Source organism: Hippocampus comes, unplaced genomic scaffold, assembly GCF_001891065.2.
Source record: "Hippocampus comes isolate QL1 unplaced genomic scaffold, H_comes_QL1_v1.1 scaffold56, whole genome shotgun sequence".
Lineage (NCBI taxonomy): Eukaryota > Metazoa > Chordata > Actinopteri > Syngnathiformes > Syngnathidae > Hippocampus > Hippocampus comes.
Genome location: NW_017842056.1, coordinates 992,733 through 1,011,676, shown reverse-complemented (window position 1 = coordinate 1,011,676; position 18,944 = coordinate 992,733). Strand labels below are relative to the sequence as shown.

The following is an 18,944-nucleotide window of genomic DNA, read 5'->3' as shown; positions in this document are numbered from 1 at the left end:
ACACACACCCACACACACACACACACACACACACACTTAGACAATGGATAATAAATAGCAAGACCACCAACTGATGCGTTCCACCTTCCAGTCACAAAATAAATATGTCATTTTTGCTTGTTTTCTTCAAATTCTTTCAGTCAGCAGGAAGCACTTTGGTCTCGAAACGCTCTGATGGCCACACCACCTTTTTTTTTTTTAATTATTTGTCGTCTGTCTAAAACGGATGACTGCTGTGCGGCAATTTGGTCAATTCCACTTTTTTCCCCCACAAATCTAAGCAGTTGGTCAGTCCACATGTGTACAAATTTCTGACCAACCTCAAGTGTTGAAAATGGGTCGCACACAGAAAGGTCGGAGAACCTCAGAACTGTGAGGTAACTACTAGTCCACCAGGCTCTATCGCTTTCCGTTGACTGCAAGGCTCGAAACCACCAGTCATTAAGACAAAATTTGCATTTTGAACCTCATCAAAACATAAACATTGTGATAGCAAAAATGAGAATCGATCGCGGTCCCAAAAAGGATCCACGCGCGTCTCTCACGACACCTACTGCGGGTAATTGGGGGTCGGGGCTCAAGTCGCGACCTACGTGGCATCAGTTAGCTAATAATAAGCTTTGACTAGCTACTCATGCGGCTAAGTTGTGGAGTTGCTCCTTTGACGACGCCACTCACAGCAGACACACAGAGTGATGAAATAAAAACAACCGAGGACAATATCATTGTCGAAGGCTCGAAACCACCAGTCATTAAGACAAAATTTGCATTTTGAACCTCATCAAAACATAAACATTGTGATAGCAAAAATGAGAATCGATCGCGGTCCCAAAAAGGATCCACGCGCGTCTCTCACGACACCTACTGCGGGTAATTGGGGGTCGGGGCTCAAGTCGCGACCTACGTGGCATCAGTTAGCTAATAATAAGCTTTGACTAGCTACTCATGCGGCTAAGTTGTGGAGTTGCTCCTTTGATGACACGACTCACAGCAGACACAGAGAGTGATGAAATAAAAACAACCGAGGACAATATAATTGTGTTCTTTCAGCAAGTTGGCATATCTGATGAGTGTTGAACTGCCAACCAAGATAATATTCAGCAGCCAAAGTCATAACACAACCAACAGTCCCTAGGCTGACTCACGATCAATCGATTCAAACTTTTTTTGCTTTCAGAGCAGAGGGAGGAGCCCCTTTTCTTCTCCACTCGAAGCTGGTGCAGTCTGAATCTGACAGTCAAGCCATTCTAATTTCTCAGTTAACCTAAGATTGACACGGCTGGCACGGTTCTCACCGCAATTAAGTGCTTGGGTCATTGATTTCATTTTTCACAGACGCCTGGTTGCAACTGCATTAAAGCGGCGAACACCCAACTTTTCACAGAAAACGAGCAGGCAAATTAAAAAAAAATGGGCTGTGGAGAGAAATTCTACCAGCCAAAGTGAACCGGAAACCGGAAGTGAATTACTGTATGCCATGAGACAAGGAATTATTGTTTATTTCTATCCATGATGTGTATTTAAGAGAAAAAAATATTGATTATACAAAAAAAAATGGGCTGTGGAGAGAAATTCTACCAGCCAAAGTGAACCGGAAACCGGAAGTGAATTACTGTACACCATGAGACAAGGAATTATTGTTTATTTCTATCCACGATGTATATTTAAGAGAAAAAAATATTGATTATACAAAAAAAGGAAACTAATTACTCATTCATTATACTGTCATATTTTTTTCGGTTACTAAAACCCAAGCTTCAGATCGCTGGGATTAACCTGCAATATAAAGATAAATAAATACAATTGTGCCACAAAATTAGAAAGTTGCGCCTCAAATTAAGTCATTCATACATAAATCTGCTCCGCAAAGAAAAAGACCATTTTCGGGCCATGGAATGTCATAATTTAAGGACATAAGTATGCTTTCTTTTGTGTGGCTGTTTCCAGCCGAGGCTAGGCTAGCCGCTAGCTCCAGTGGCCTAGCGGCACGATGCAGCTGCCAGGCTAGTAGCTTGCTCCATGAGTGCGGTGACGCCATCCGCGATACTAGCGTGTGGCAGGCACACACTGGGTTTCCTCCCATGTTCACATTTAGACTGGGTGTGTCAGCCCGCTGACCACACACACACACACACACACACACACACACACACACACACACACACGGACACGCCATAAAAGGGTTATTTTTCGATTCAGACTACACACACTATTATGAGAGAGTGTGTTTGTATGTGTGTCCTTGGGGAAAATGTTTATGGGTTTTAAAAATTGTTGTTAGAAGGACAAAGAGTAATGGAATGAGCCAAGAGGACGACAAGAATGCAAGCAACTGAGTGCGTGTGTGCCTGTGTGTACTCGTGTGTGTGTGTGTGTGTGTGTGTGTGTGTGGCTGTGTGTACTGTATGTATGTTTTTATGATAGACACTTACTGCTGCCAAGGGAACACACACATGCACCACACCCCCCCAACACACACACACACACACACACACACACACGCACGCACGCACGCACACACGCACACACGCACACACACACACACACACACACTCTACTAGGTAAACATTTGTTAGTGACCAACAACTTTCCGGCGCATGGCGTGTTTGTATGTAGTGACATGACCATGACAGTCACATTATAATCCTGGTCTTGTACAGCAATGAAAAAAAAAGTACACGAAATATTTCACCCCAGTTGCCCTTCACAAACACAAATGCGAGCGTGTGTGTGTGTGTGTGTGTGTGTGTGTGTGTGTGTGTGTGTGTGCATGCGGTCAGTACAGCGTGTCTCCTCCCTGCCCTGTGCTGTTTGTTTTGAAAAGATGACGCACGCACGCACGCATACACTGACACAAACGCACGCGCACACACACGAACACACACACTCTCAGAGCCAATCAGCTGACGGTAGAGTACAAGTCCTCTCATTATCTTTCTATCAAATACATTTACTCTATTACTGTCTCGTATGTAACAGCCCACATGATCCCCCCCCATTCCTTGGCCTGACACAATGGTGTGTGTGTGTGTGTGTGTGTGTGTGTGTGTGTGTAGGGGAAGACATTGCATTTGATTTGTGCGTGTGCACGCACAAGAAACATGACCTGCACGCACACACGTACTTCGGGTGTGGATAAGCGATATCAGGTTTGATTTCTCACATGACCGCGACAAGTTAATTTGTCCACTGCGCCACTGTGCCACTATTAGACGTAATCAATTTTACTTGTCAGGACAATTTATTCGTTCGATTATTTCTTTTTTTTTTTTTCAAACCTGCTTTCACTAACAATTTGACTGCAAATGGTGTGGATAAGCGATATCAGGTTTGATTTCTCACACGACCGTGACAAGTTAATTTGTCCACTGCTCCACTGTGTCACTATTAGACGTAATCAATTTTACTTGTCAGGACAATTTATTCGTTCGATTATTTCTTTTTTTTTTCCAAACCTGCTTTCACTAACAATTTGACTGCAAACGTCATTTGGCTGTATAATTCTGTTTGCTTTATGTTTAGTTTGACAGTAACCTTTAACAGGAAGTGTCATTAAAACAGCTTCAACCCTCTTTTTCAAAGATTCGTTCACTATGTGCTGCTTGCTGTCAGGTGAGCTAAGTTCTGTTCACTGCCACCATACAGCGCTCATGTCTTTTTTTTTTTTTGGTTTTGTTTCCTCCCGGGTCAAAGGAAAAAAAAATTCCTCCGATTGATGGCTCATGTCTCAAAAAACCTGGAAGTTGGCTCGCTTGTATTTCACGGCACCATTGTACTATCGTGTCTGTAGTTGATGTCGTAAAAGTTGACAGATCCAATGCATCCAAATCCCCAATCAATTCCTCCGATTGATGGCTCATGTCTCAAAAAACCCGGAAGCTGGCTCGCTTGTATTTCACGGCACCATTGTACTCTCGTGTCTGTCGTTGATGTCGTAAAAGTGGACAGATCCAATGCATCCAAAAAGCGCTCACCTTCTTCAGTTGGCCGCTGCGTGTCCCCACAAAAACCACAGTGTGTTCGCCGTACGTGTATGCCGCCACGGCGCCCATGCCCTCGGTGCGGTCCTCGAACAACGGACTTCCTTCGATGACGCGTAGACCCCCCAGCGGCTGATTCAATACCAGGCCGCAGAAGTCGTCTCCAATCTGCTTGGGCTGACAAAAACAACAACTGTTTCATGACACACAATGGCTCTCTTAATGGGGGACACATGATGTACTGCACAAGTGACTTCTGAATGTGTTGTGTACAAATAATTGGCCTGTCTGGAGTGCCTGCTCGGCCAGCCAGTTTAGCAAATTAAACAACTCGGCCAATCTTTTGTTTTTACTATTTCCAAATAGGGTTGGTGAGAGGACAGCGTGTTCTAGCAAGGACTTCTCTGTTGGCCGAGACATCATCACAAGCGCTGACCTACATTTTGTTCAACTAAAAGAATAACTGCCTAAGTCATTTTTAACTTACGGTCACAGTATCAATTGTAAATATCATTGTGCTTACTAAAAACATTTTATATTTTTTTTGTCCGTGGTTGGTCATGCTCATCTGAAAACACATTTATTCTTTGTTGAATTTTTTTGTGGGTTTTATGTGTTCATTGTTTTCAGAAAAAGATTTTTCAAAAATGACGAGGCTAAAGATTTACAACCTAAATGATTTCTTTTCACCATGAAAAAGAGTCTACTCATTCCATTTCATCGCATTTTTTTTGGACTGCGCTGCTTCCAGTGCGTTTACACATTGTGAATGTTTTTCTCTTCTTATCCAATCAGATTTCAGCTTCTATGTTAGCGGTGTCCAAATCTGGTCTTCGAGAGCCTCCATCCTGCATGTTTTAGATGTTTCCCTCCTCCAACACATCTGATTCCAAGGATTAGCGTCACCAGGCTTCCGTTGAGCTTCCTGATGAGCTAATCATTGGAAATAGGTGTGTTGGAGGATGGAAACATCTAAAACGTGCAGGCAAGCCGCACTTGAGGCCCGGGGGTTGGACACCCCTGTTCTACGGGCTTTCAAGTCAATCGAATCTGCTCGCGGCCTTTGCAATCAATAGTATTGACCCATGTAACTTAAAGGATATTAGCAATGGGGCTGTTTCTTTCACCAGTTATATTCAAAATTCACCTCACGGGACCAGATGGGTGCCGAACAATGTCAGCATTTTCCCGTCTTCTAATGGTAAATCGGACCAAGGCTTGCTCCCACCATATTCAGCTGTTGAGTTTTTGTGTAGCATTACTGCTTGCTGGAATTCAGACATGACAGCGATGGTATTAAGAGCGTGATTACGGCAGGTGAATCCCCACGGAAGGCCAAGGTATCAAATGCACAGCCTGCCGCTGGTCTGCGATTAAGCAGCTCTCCCTTTTCCACAATTCAGCCAATTTGCATGATAGCGCCACCACATCCGGTTTCATTCATTTTCAATACATAAAATTTGATTTATAATCAATCAATTTAAAACAGATGAGCCAGAGGATGAAGTCAAAATAAAAAGTATGACATTTTACAATGAATAAAGTATTCATCATATAAACAATAAATGAATGTAAATTAATAGAAATATATAAACAATAAATAAAGTGTTGTTCGTTTTTTTTAATTAAAAAAAATTATTGGCGGCGGCCAAGTCTCGCTCGCTTCCAAACCTGGAAATGTCTTTTTGGCGTGTGCGAAAGAAAACCTGTCTGAGTGGGTGACATCTTCACGCGAATGTGCGTATAATGCTGCGTTCAAGCGCGCCATGGAAAATCGTGCTTTGAAACCAAAACATAGCACCAAGTGACTTCACGAGAATCGGTCATCGGTCGTAGCGACCAATATCGGTCCTTACCCCAAAGGTTACGGTCCTCGGTACCCATCCCTAACCAAAGCCAAAAGGTAAGCAGGAGTGCAGTGTTAGCATCCATTTGCTAACGAGTGTAATCTGGCAGCCAGGTGTTTCGGTGCTGACTCCATGAGTGTAAATGGAAGCCCGCAAAAACTGGCTACATATGTGACAAGTGGATTCGGCCTTCAGGATGTCAGCAAGCTTTTATCATGACAGGTAGGATTTTTGCCTCCTTCAGGGCAAATAAGTGCACACCTGTAACACATAAGGGCGTGCGTGGCTGCAGTTTGATCAGATGCGACGTGACTCACTGTATGAATGCAGGGCAGTTCCTTGTTGAGTAACCACGGCAACGAGAGGCGGCCCTCCCCGCGGTAGCAGGAGCGTATCCTCTCTCTCATGGCCAGGTTGATGTCGTGCAGCGTAAACAGACACAGGAGGGTCTCTCTGGGGGGGTTCGAGCGGTTCTTCTGACCCTGAACAACACACACACACGCACATGCACCATTTCAAGCTGTCATTGCTAAGAACTTCACCGCCTTCAATAAACTGAGCACCCACAGCGGGAGATGGCGAACCCCACTTTGAGAAGCACCGAAAAAAAAAAAAAATAAAAATCACCTGAGAGAAGATGACAAAGAGGACATCGTCGTCCTCCGACAGTCCGAGTGCCTGAGCCAAGCGCCGTCCCGGTTTCTGTTTGAAGGCAGCCTGCACCAGTCGGTACTCCACGCCGTCCTTGGTGCATCCTAGAGGGAATTCCACGTAGGAGTAGAACTCTGTATCGTTGGAGCACATCCTCACGATCTTGGAGGTGAAAAACTTCTCTCCCCCGGCGTCCATCTGTGTCAGCTGCGTGTCCAGCTGCAGCGTCAGGAAGTAGACGTAAGTGCGGCTGGAAAAGCCGTAGACGTAGTAGATGTCGAAGGCCGGGTAGAGAGACAGCGTGTCCGACGGGATCTTGATCTGCGATGACACAAACTCGTCTTGGTAGACCAGCGAGAACATGTTGACGCTCTCCTCGTCGGCCACCAGCTTCCGGCTGGACAGCGTCGGGAAGTACTCCGACTTTCCGTCGATGGCGGCGCCGATGAAGAGGCGGCTGCCGCCCTTTGCCGTTTTCTTTCTCTTGGGGTCATTGGTCCAGTCGTCCTCGCCAACAACCACACCTACAGAGAAGGTTATCACAGTTTTTCCGGGTCGTCTAGCCAAGATAATCCGTGATGGCGCGAGTTATCTTGCGGAGCAAGTTTTCAACGTGGACGAAACTGGATCGTTCTGGAAGCGGCTGCCTAATCGGAGCTCTCAGCAGCATCTTCTTCCTATTATTTTTTAAAATATATTTTACTTTTTTTTTTTTACTTTGACGTAAATTTTAACTTTAACGGTAAAATCCGATTTACGCTGAAATACGGGTTACGTTGCCAGCGCAGGAACGGAACTCGTTCGTAAATCGAGGGATTCCTGTAATTTCGTGAAGCTTACTCAATCCTTCACATCTGTCAAGTCCTTCAAACCGATCGTGACACTCGTCACGAATGCGGCTTCGAAACCCGAGCGGCATTTGGAGAGGCGCCGGTGTGAAGGAGGTGTGAGGAGCCCCGCCTACCTGCCATCCCATCAGCCTCTCTGGCACCGGACAAGTAGTGCTCCTTGCGGTGGTGAGGCTCCCCCAGTTTGAAGAGGTCCTCCAGTCGGAGAAACTGGCACACGCCCTGCCAGATGGATCCGCACGCCACCAGCCTGTTACCCGTGTAGTCCACCAAGAGAAGCTTGTTCACGTTGTCCAAAGAGTCCAGGCTGGGGAAACGTACAAGTAAGCAGACGGACGTACAAACAGACAAGACAGTCGCGGCAAATCGGGTGAGACAGACCGGTGAGCGCAGGCCCTGACGCTAGGTGGGGGGTAACACTTGGCGTTGTCCTCCACCGGTCCGGTCATGTGACTCCTCATCTCAGTCAGATTGGCCGACAGCTTGAGGACTCGGTTGACGGCTCCGACGAAAACCTCGCCTGTCCTCTTGTGGACGGTCAGGTGGGTGAGGGAGGTGTCAAACACCCGGTACGCCGCTCGGCCACCTGCCGCCACCAGGGGGGGAGGCGCTGCCGCCGGAGCACAGAGGAGGAGGAGGGGCCAGGAGAGCAAGAGGAGCGAGAGGGCGGGGACGGGGGAGGGAAGCATGGTGGGAGATGGACAAGACGGGAAAGGAAGGAGGAGTTGTCCACGGGTGGATGAAGAGTGTCAGCAGGTCATGACTGCAAAAACAAGCAGAAAGCAAGCGAGAAGTTAACTTTCGAGCGGCGATAGTCAGAAGATCAAAAGGTGCGCCTTGGGAAATGGACCAACTTTACTTCATTGGTCCAAAAGCCATTATTCCCTACAAAGAGCGTATCTTTGTTCATCTGCCAGCAACATGCGGGTATCGTGACAGGCAGAACAAAAACACTCTTCCGCGAGAAGGTCCAACGAACCGGTGTATGCATCCGTTGCCATCTATGCACCAGAACAATAATAACTTTGCATTCAACTAAAAGGATCCAAAAGTAACTCAATCCATTAGCGAGACAAGATTATGATCATTTCAGCACATGTACTTTTTGTGACATTTTTTTGAGTGAATAATCACAACGGTAGCACCTTCGCCTCAATTTTAAGAATGAAAAATGCATTTGGTGCGGTAGAAGGAAGGAACATGCAAGTCGGTTGAAGGAGGAGTTACAGAAGAAATGGAAAGTATGTAGAGGCATCGGTGATGCCCCCGTGGTAGTCGGAGCTCTCGGGAATCCCAAACCGGCCGGGTGGCCCCGGCAGATTCCAAGAACATCCGAGACGGTGCATTTGCAAGGAAAATCCCCCTGGAACCTTTGAAAAATAGCGCAACTAATTAATACATCTTGCCATTTTCGATCGGGCATGTCGTCATTAGCGGGGCGGGTGAGTTCCAGCTCACTACTGTTTGGATTTGACATTTGTATAATAATTTTAACCATGATTTGTGTAGTCCTTCATTAGAGGAAACGGATTATCTTTTGTGTTTCATCCAAATAAATGACATTTCCAAACATTTGTTTTGACTTTGTAAAACGATGACCGAACCAGTGACTGAATCACTTTCAAAAAGGTTGGTGAGTACATTAATCCCTCTCGTGCTGCTTAGTTAATGTTTAGTAGGGTTTTTAATCACTCAACTCAAGTGTGTTTCTCGAGCACTGAAAACTCTACTCTGACCTGAGGCATCGAGCAGGTGTGTAGGGGAGGAGGGGCCCAGAGGAGGTAAGGTGGGGCGAGTCCATTTCAAGATTTGAAAACAAATCGTAGGATTTTCAAAAGAACTCGATAGGGAGCCAGTGAAGGGATGCCACAAGTACAAGTTCTGCGCTCCCTCTTACGAGTACCCGTCAAGAGGCGAGCAGCGGCATTTTGGACCAACTGGAGATGCTTCATGGAGGATAGGCTGACTCCAAAGCAAAGTGCGTTACAGTAATCCAGCCGAGATGTGACGATGGCACGAATGACTGTTTCAAAGTGCTCTTACTTTGGTCAGCTGCCTAAGATGAAGGAAGCTGGATTTAACAACAGCAACAATTTCAAATCACTGTCCACTTTAAGACCCAAGTTGGAGACTGTTACGATAAGGAGCCAGGGGGCCCAAGTCCACCGGATGGGATGTACGAGGGCCGCTGGGACAAAACACCTTAAATCACTTCTGCCTTCTCGAGATGGAAATTCAGTGCCATCCAGGTTTTGATTTCCTCCAGACAGGACAAAAGTGGCCTCAATGAGAAAGCCCATGTTCATATGACTCCATTTGCTTCCTCGAAGCAAAGAGGGAAAAAAATCATTACAAATAGAAATTGGATCGGGGGGAAAATATTCTGTGATTGAACTGAATGTGATATGGCCTACTGTTTACTCTCAACGCCTCTTTTACATCTGAACATTTGTTGCTGTGGAGGCGGAATACCTGGCTAAAAATGCCCTCGCCGGAGGTAAATGAATACAAAAATAACAAGTCAAAGTTGGCAGGTTGATGGATGGTCAAATGACACTGAAGAGCACTTCAAGAATTACACACACAGGTCCATCTGTCGAGCGCTCCTCTCTGGTGTCGCCCCTCAGCCCGGCAGGCTAATTAGTTAATGTGCTGATCTTTCACTGCCTCTTTGGGCTTCAGTGTGTGTGCGCATGCCTGTGTGCGGCCATGACTGCTGCGTCGGACTCCAACTTTATTAAGGCGACGTGCTGGTGGATTCCGTCTCATTAACCACTAATCATCACGGCTGCCATGCAAGCAAGCAGGAAGTGGCGGTTTACATATGCTAACTAATGCACCGGCTAGCAAAGGCTTGCTAGCTTGGAGGTTTCAGAGCTAGTCGGGGCAAACTTTGGTGCTCAAGGGCCACATTTGAGTTCCAAAATGGGACAAACAGGCCAGACCATCGAACACAGTGGTTCTTAACCTTGTTAGAGGTACTGAACCCAACCAGTTCAATTGCACGTTCACCGAACACCTCATTAGTGTAAAATAAAAATAGGATTTTTTTTCACAAATTCAATACTTTAAAAAAAAAAAAAGCATTTATTAAAAACAGAAAAAAACTTGAATACAATTTCAAGACATAAGCATATGTTTTTTTAATTGTGCACAAAATGAATCAGCCAATGATGGCCAATCGGGCGTGTCATAACTAATTGACATGTTGAGTTGGGTGTGTCTTAACCTCCATGGCAGAGGCTCCGTCGAAGACAGATTCACCGAACCCCTGCGGTTCGATCCAACCCAGGTTCAGAACCATTGCCCTAACATAAAGCAACCACTCATTCTCATTTCAATTGTATTATTTATTTTAAAAATTATACAATAACTAATTCTTATGTGAAAATTGATGAATGTGTTTGTGCATTTGCTTGTTATGGTTACTTAATTGTGCTATGTGGGGCATTTTTGAAGCGCAAACTTTTAAGAGTTTTTTTTTTAATAGTGATCTCACTGTCTGGAAGTCCTGGCAACTGTTGCTATGGCACCAGTGACCAAGGGAGTTCATTAAGGTCAGCAAATGAGACACAGGCAACACACACACATCATTACTACACACTGTCGGAGTAACCGCAGGATGTGTGTGCCGACTCAAATTAGTATGCCTCGAGCTCGGTGATGTAGCCCAAAGACAAAATCTCCCCTTTTTTTAACCATCGATGTGTGGTTTTATTCCAATGACATACCAGCAAAACCATATCAAAAACTTGAAACCCGGATCGAATGAAACACCGCTGGAAAACGCGGAGCCCCTGTTTCCGTGCTTAGCTGTGTCTGGCCACTCTTGACTTGAGTTTATGGGGCGTGACTTTCAACACACCAGTTGGTGCGAGAAGTGTCAGGTGTTAAAGTTCACAACCCTGTTTCAGCTTCCACTGCTTCCCGTTCACACAAGACGCTGTCTGGCCTCTGATCCAAAGCCCAACTTTCCTTTCATGAAGAACAGCGACGCTGGGGGGAAAAAAAAAAAAGGCAGACGAAAAAGAGAAAAGACACATCTTGCCTGCAAGAAATCCAATTGATATGGCACTGGGAGTGGGTACTCCTGTCTAGAATAGGATCTCTGCGAAAACTAAGGAGCGGCCCTTCCTGATTGGCCAACAACTAACGGCACCAGGTTTAAAGATCCTTCGTGCCAGTTCTTGTTGCCTTTTGTCATTGATCCGTTTTCCTGACCTTTTTGTTGGATACGCTGGAAATCGCGATTCAGTACCAACATTTTTGCCTTTTGGCTCATTTGCGTTCTTTTAAACCAGATACCTTGATGATTGTTCGGGCCGTTTTTTTTTTTTTTTTTCAACACACCCTTTGGGACCGAGAGTGATTTTCTTCCCGTTTATGTAATGCACCGAACCCTAGACAGACGGGTGCATCACATAAATTTAGGGTCTCGTCCGGGCGGGAAATCACTCTTGCCCCCTAATGCTGTACAACATTCCTAAGCCTGACTCATATCGTCTGCCGCGAATGGGGGATTGCGTTGACCTTGTTGGTGCGTCAAAATTAGTAGCCAAACCTGACCTGTTAAAGGGTTATTGGCGAGTTCCCCTTAACCCGCATGCATCAGAAATGTCCGCTTTTGTGACCCCGGATGGATTTTACCAACATAGCGTCATGACATTCGGCCTCCAAAGCGCATCGGCCAAATTTCAAAGACTCATGCATAAAACTGTGAGTTTTACTTTGACGACATCGTCGTGTATTTGGGTAGCTGGCATGAAGATTTGGAAACACTCAGGGTCGGGTTCTTTTTTTTTTTTTTCCCCAAAGTGCCGTTTTTCATTAATGGATTTCTTTTTGCATGTAGGGTCAGGTATGTAAGATTAAAATATTCTGTAACTCAGCCTAAAATCTGCTGATAAAAATAATTTAGGAAAGAATAATGTTGGAAGTGTTTGACTTAGGCGGTGTGTGAATGAGATACGGAAGGGCAGCATCAGCTCCGCAACAGTTTAGAAGTGCCCGAAAAGGGCAAGCAAATCAGGAAGTTGCAACCCCAAATATATCCCCCATCTAAATATGCCTCACATTCATGCACATGCGGACACTTTTACAGCCACGAAAACAATTCAATTCACTTCAAACAAGCCAGCGCAGGCATTTCCGAGCTGCTCCTCAACGCACCAGCGCACACGGGCTGCCACGCAAAGGGGCAGGTGATTCGACATTCAGCACACCATAACGCAGGTCTTGGCAGCGGAGTGAATGCTCCACAAACTCGCCGTCTAAGTTGGCAAATTAATAGGTAGCGTTTATAGATAATGAGTGGCGTGAGCTAGCTGCTCGTTATTGTGGAAAGTTCACCGAGAGGAAGACTTCGCGGTCAAGCCCTTTTACATTCAACGTTAAGAGCATTTTGATACGTTCTGTGTGTTAACATCAATGCAGAGCACGTATGTGGCGCGAGATGGGGGCTGACTTGTGTTCCTGGGACTCTTCGTGTTGTCGATATGGCTGCTGTTGCGCCCAATCGGGCGAGACAGACGGTCGCCCCACAGAGCCTGGGTTCTGTTTGAGGTTTCCTCCTTCGAGGGAGTTTTTCCTAGCCTCCGCTGCCAAGTGCTTGCTCATGTGGGATCCCGGTGGTTTTCTTTCATGTATGAGAAGTGTGTTTCCTGACTTGCTCAATGTGTAAAGTGCCTTGAGATAACCTCTGCTGTGAATGGGCTGTGTATATTTCAAACTGGGCTGCACGGTGGACGAGTGGTTAGCGCAGCGGCAGAGGTGCAGGGTTCGATTCTGACTCCGGCCTTCCCGTATGGAGTTTGCCTGTTCTCCCTGTGCCTGCGTGGGTTTTCTCCGGGTACTCCGCTTTCCTCCCACATTCCCAAAACATGCATGGCTGGTTAATGGAACACTCGAAATTGCCCTTTGGTGTGATTGTGCGAGCAAATGGTTGTTTCATCTTCGTGTGCCCTGCAATTGGCTGGCGACCAGTTTGGGGTGTACCCCGCCTACTACCCGCAGACGGCTGGTATAGGCTCCGGCATGGTGGCGACCCTTGTAAGCTTGGCTCATTGAATGAGACAGATGAACACTTAAAAGAAGCCAGTTTTACTGTTGGAGGGAAATTGGGACCAAACCCTGCCACAAATCGTGAAAAACTGCCACCCCCCCCCCCGCAAATGTTTGGCAATAACCATCATACACCACAAACAATGATCCCAAAACACTGATATCATTTCAAAGTGACCTCACTATCTCAATATAAATTACTAATTGGACAAACAAAGCTTGCCTTTCAGTCATGATGCGTCGCGTCAAAATAATTCCTGCACATGTTCTTATTCAGACGGGGCTTTTGGTGGCATCTCAGAGAGCGCACAAAAATTGTCAACAGGTGAGTTTTTCACCAAAAATAAGGGGGATAGGTTACACAGAAAAACAAATGTAAACATGATACTTCATGAATAGTTTCCCACAAATATGAATGTCGTAAAAGGCTGCCAATTATGCATGATCCTACGTCCATGAAATACGTCGGACACATGCTATGAAGATACCTGGGAAGTCGTACATCGTGAAAAATGCACAATGTCTCCTTTAAAACTCTCTCTCTCTCTCACACACTCACAGTCCCCACTTCTGCAGGTCAAGGGTCATCAAGAGCGGAAAAGTAAAGGGCCAAGTGATTGTTTCCTTTCAGTTGTTCAGCCCATCCTGTCTTCCGTGCGCATGTATGAAATGTTACAAGCCTCACAGCCTCGACAATAAGCATGCAACAAGATGAACTTTGACCCCAACCCCCCTGGAACATATGCTCAGTTGAGGTCTCGCTTTGAGAGACGCATGTATACACAATCATGATGACATAACTGTGTAGCGACATCTTTCCCATAAGAGCGTGATGGGGAAGATATTCTAGAGTGCAAACAGAGGAAATCTCATTATCATTGCTTGGATGACATCATGAACGCACACACACGCACGCACGCACGCACGCACGCACACACACACACACACACACACACACACACACTCACACACACACACACACACACAGCAGTGAAGGAAGCCTACAGGTTAAAAAAGACGAAAGAGAACATTTGATCAATTTTGCCAACAATAGGCGCCGGGGTGGCAGAATGACAATGACGTGCACTGAAGGCCTTCAAAGTCTGAGGCCGAGACACGAAAAAATGCACTGACCTACATTCATAACTTCCATAAAATTGTATTAACTTAGTCCCAACAGTTTGGCTCCGGCATGCCAGTGACCCTCGTGTGGGTAAGTGGATCGAACAATGGATGGATGTCCGTCTGTCAGTGAGCAAGCAAAAGTGCTTGAAGTCAATTTACAATAGTAAATACTGTACATTAAAAAAAATAGTGGGAATGGAAACAAAATGTGACCAACTTTATGACTAGATACAATACGCAACAGAACTTTTGAGATGGCGAATGTGGTCATCATCTGAAGTGACTTGAAAGAAGAAAGGAGCAAAACATCCGAATGTATGTTGTCGCCGAACACTTTTTCATCAAATGTTTGGCAATAACCATCATACACCACAAACAATGATCCCAAAACACTGATATCATTTCAAAGTGACCTCACTATCTCAATATAAATTACTAATTGGACAAACAAAGCTTGCCTTTCAGTCATGATGCGTCGCGTCAAAATAATTCCTGCACATGTTCTTATTCAGACGGGGCTTTTGGTGGCATCTCAGAGAGCGCACAAAAATTGTCAACAGGTGAGTTTTTCACCAAAAATAAGGGGGATAGGTTACACAGAAAAACAAATGTAAACATGATACTTCATGAATAGTTTCCCACAAATATGAATGTCGTAAAAGGCTGCCAATTATGCATGATCCTACGTCCATGAAATACGTCGGACACATGCTATGAAGATACCTGGGAAGTCGTACATCGTGAAAAATGCACAATGTCTCCTTTAAAACTCTCTCTCTCTCTCACACACTCACAGTCCCCACTTCTGCAGGTCAAGGGTCATCAAGAGCGGAAAAGTAAAGGGCCAAGTGATTGTTTCCTTTCAGTTGTTCAGCCCATCCTGTCTTCCGTGCGCATGTATGAAATGTTACAAGCCTCACAGCCTCGACAATAAGCATGCAACAAGATGAACTTTGACCCCAACCCCCCTGGAACATATGCTCAGTTGAGGTCTCGCTTTGAGAGACGCATGTATACACAATCATGATGACATAACTGTGTAGCGACATCTTTCCCATAAGAGCGTGATGGGGAAGATATTCTAGAGTGCAAACAGAGGAAATCTCATTATCATTGCTTGGATGACATCATGAACGCACACACACGCACGCACGCACGCACGCACACACACACACACACACACACACACACACACACTCACACACACACACACACACACAGCAGTGAAGGAAGCCTACAGGTTAAAAAAGACGAAAGAGAACATTTGATCAATTTTGCCAACAATAGGCGCCGGGGTGGCAGAATGACAATGACGTGCACTGAAGGCCTTCAAAGTCTGAGGCCGAGACACGAAAAAATGCACTGACCTACATTCATAACTTCCATAAAATTGTATTAACTTAGTCCCAACAGTTTGGCTCCGGCATGCCAGTGACCCTCGTGTGGGTAAGTGGATCGAACAATGGATGGATGTCCGTCTGTCAGTGAGCAAGCAAAAGTGCTTGAAGTCAATTTACAATAGTAAATACTGTACATTAAAAAAAATAGTGGGAATGGAAACAAAATGTGACCAACTTTATGACTAGATACAATACGCAACAGAACTTTTGAGATGGCGAATGTGGTCATCATCTGAAGTGACTTGAAAGAAGAAAGGAGCAAAACATCCGAATGTATGTTGTCGCCGAACACTTTTTCATTCTACACCCGACTACATTAAGAAACGGGATTGAAATGTTTTGTCATAAATAAAAAAAATTCGGACCAATCGAGTGAAATTGGATAACTTCTCACAGCGCATGCGATGATCTCTGAGCGGCCACAATCAACAACGGCCCGCCAACACATGGATAAATCCTTATCGGGCTCATTATTGTTATTTCACTGATCAGTCAGAGAAACTTCACTGAATGATTGTGTGTGCCAATGCAAATTGAATTTACCCTTCAGGACTATCATCAGTATAATACATGTTGAAACACTTTGTTTTTTTCTTCCCTCCCCCCAATTTTGCTGCTGTAGACTGCAAATTTCCCCAGTGTGGGACAAATAAAGGTTATCTTACTTACTTACTTAAAACAAGTGAAAAAAATGATGATGAACGATTGACACGTAACAGTAAACAGTGACCATACTCAGGGGTGAACATGAGTGGTGCGCAAATGCACTTGAATACTGAAAATAGTCACGTCCGCGCCAGTTGCCCCAGTGCGCAGTTCGTTCGAAGCGTGTTGCAGCCACACGCCTGCGATTGCAGCTCAGTGACCACAGTCGAAACGTTCGAGTCAAGTTAGCAGCCACAACAATTGCTTCCTTGAACAGCTTCGCAATCAAAGGCTGGCTGGCATGGCGGCGTGTTGCATGGAATGAAAAACCGTAATGGCGGCTAGTTTGACTTTGCTGGCGATCACGGCCCCGAAACTGTGGCAGGGAGCCTGCCGAGCGTCTTCCTCGGTCCGTCAAAACACGTAAAAGCGGTCTACAAAAAATATCGGGCACCGGACCGATGCCATTAACAGGGTTCCCACTCTTCCACTTGCTTTTTATTTATGGACCATTTAAGGACTTTTGAGGGCTAATTTAGCCATTTTTAAGGACTTTTTCGCCATTCAGCAGGGGATTCACGGTGGATTTCATGCCGCTCAGTAATATGCGCGTTGAACAGAAAGCCACACATCACTGAGCTGGTGTTCAAATCATTGCTGCCAAAGGAAGGGCACATTTTTATTTTTAGGGGCAATCAGCTCACCCTTTATTTGACATACTGGATGTCAAATTTTCATTTTCCGACCTGTATTACAGGAAATGAACAAAAAAAAACTCAAATAATGTACCCGAAGAAAAATGTAAATTTAGAAAATATAAAACTTCCAATTTATTTCCAAATAAAACTACATTTTAAGGATTTTTTTTTTTAATTTTAGAAGCTTTCCCTGAAAATTAAGAACAATTAAGAACATCATTACAAATTATTATTTTTATTATTAATCAATCACGTAAAAATGACGTATTTCCAAATATTAACGTGATATGACAATTTGATAAACATTCACACACAGGGACAGCTAATTTAGCGATTTTTTAAAAGGACTTTTTCTCCATTCAGCAGGGAATTAAGGTGGATTTCATGAACAAAAAGCCACATATCACTGAGCTGGTGTTCAAATCGTTGCTGCCATAGGAAGGGCACATCTTTATTTTTAGGGGCAATCAGCTCACCCTTTATTTGACATACTGGATGTCAAATTTTCATTTTCCGACCTGTATTACAGGAAATGAACAAAAAAAAAAACCTCAAATAATGTACCAGAAGAAAAATGTAAATTTAGAAAATATAAAACTTCAATTTATTTCCAAATAAAAATACATTAAGGATTTTTTTTTAATTTTAGAAGCTTTCCCTGTAAATTAAGAACAATGAAGAACATCATTACAAATTATAATTATTATTAGTAATAATCACATAAAAATGACGTATTTCCAAATATTAACATGATATCACAATTTGATAAACATTCACACACAGGGACAAACTCTTCCCTCAAATGTGCAGGAAATAAATTCGCTGTTCACATGAGGACCACACTTGTTTATTTATATTAAAAAAATAAAAGTTGTTCAAATGGTCAGAGAAGTGCTGCCGAGACTGTGGATAGGCCAGCTGTGGCCCACGGGCCTTATGTTGACCAAATGTCCTGTTAATCTCTCCGTTCAACCATGAGGTCGGTGGGTCGAGGAAAAAAAGCGAGCATCAAACAGCGACCGTTGGTGCGCCTCTGAGAAACACACCGACATTTTTAGGTGCAACGCTGACAATCCGATCATTTATTATTCCAAACTAAGCAACATGGTGACACCGTGCATCTTACAACAAGTTTCCACCAAAGGCCATCCGTTCATGGATCAACAGAAATGACTTTCCCTCGAGCTCAATTGATCATTGATGGTGACGTCAGATGTGATCAGTCACTTTATCGATGATCACCAAGTGGACTCACTTATCGATTTATTGATTGATCTATTGGATGATCAGAGGCTCCTTTCACGGGGCAATTCGCTTTCATTCAACACTTCAATCCGATGTGACGTGACTTTATCGATCGCTGATAAGGCGCAACACTCCCCTCCCCTCCAGTCGCACATGGAGGTGGAATGACAAACATGGACCAAGCCTTGGACTCCACCCCCAACCCCTCGACCCCCCTTTGTTCTTTAATGGATCAGTGTCTGGAGTCCCTCTGCTTGGAGGACACCCCTCGCTCACCGAACACACACACACACACACACACACACACACACACACACACACGCACACACACACACACACACACACACACACACCTACGGACAATTCAGAGTGTTCAATCAGCCTGCTATGCATGTTTTTGGAATGTGGAAACCGGAGTACCCGGAGAAAACCCACGCAGGCCCGG

At 44.8% G+C, this 18,944-nt stretch overlaps 1 protein-coding gene across 1 annotated transcript in view; it reads right to left on the bottom strand.

Moving 5' to 3' along the window:
- The window catches only part of plxna3 (plexin A3), a 45,738-nt gene that overhangs the window by 26,326 nt on the left and 468 nt on the right, over nucleotides 1–18,944 (bottom strand). The window contains exons 2-6 of the mRNA XM_019860608.1: nucleotides 7,708–8,089; nucleotides 7,443–7,633; nucleotides 6,455–7,002; nucleotides 6,145–6,309; nucleotides 3,947–4,157 (exon numbers count right to left, since the gene is read on the bottom strand). Coding sequence (XP_019716167.1) covers nucleotides 3,947–4,157; nucleotides 6,145–6,309; nucleotides 6,455–7,002; nucleotides 7,443–7,633; nucleotides 7,708–8,015 — 1,423 coding nt within the window. The 5' untranslated portion in view covers nucleotides 8,016–8,089. The remainder of the gene's footprint in view (nucleotides 1–3,946; nucleotides 4,158–6,144; nucleotides 6,310–6,454; nucleotides 7,003–7,442; nucleotides 7,634–7,707; nucleotides 8,090–18,944) is intronic.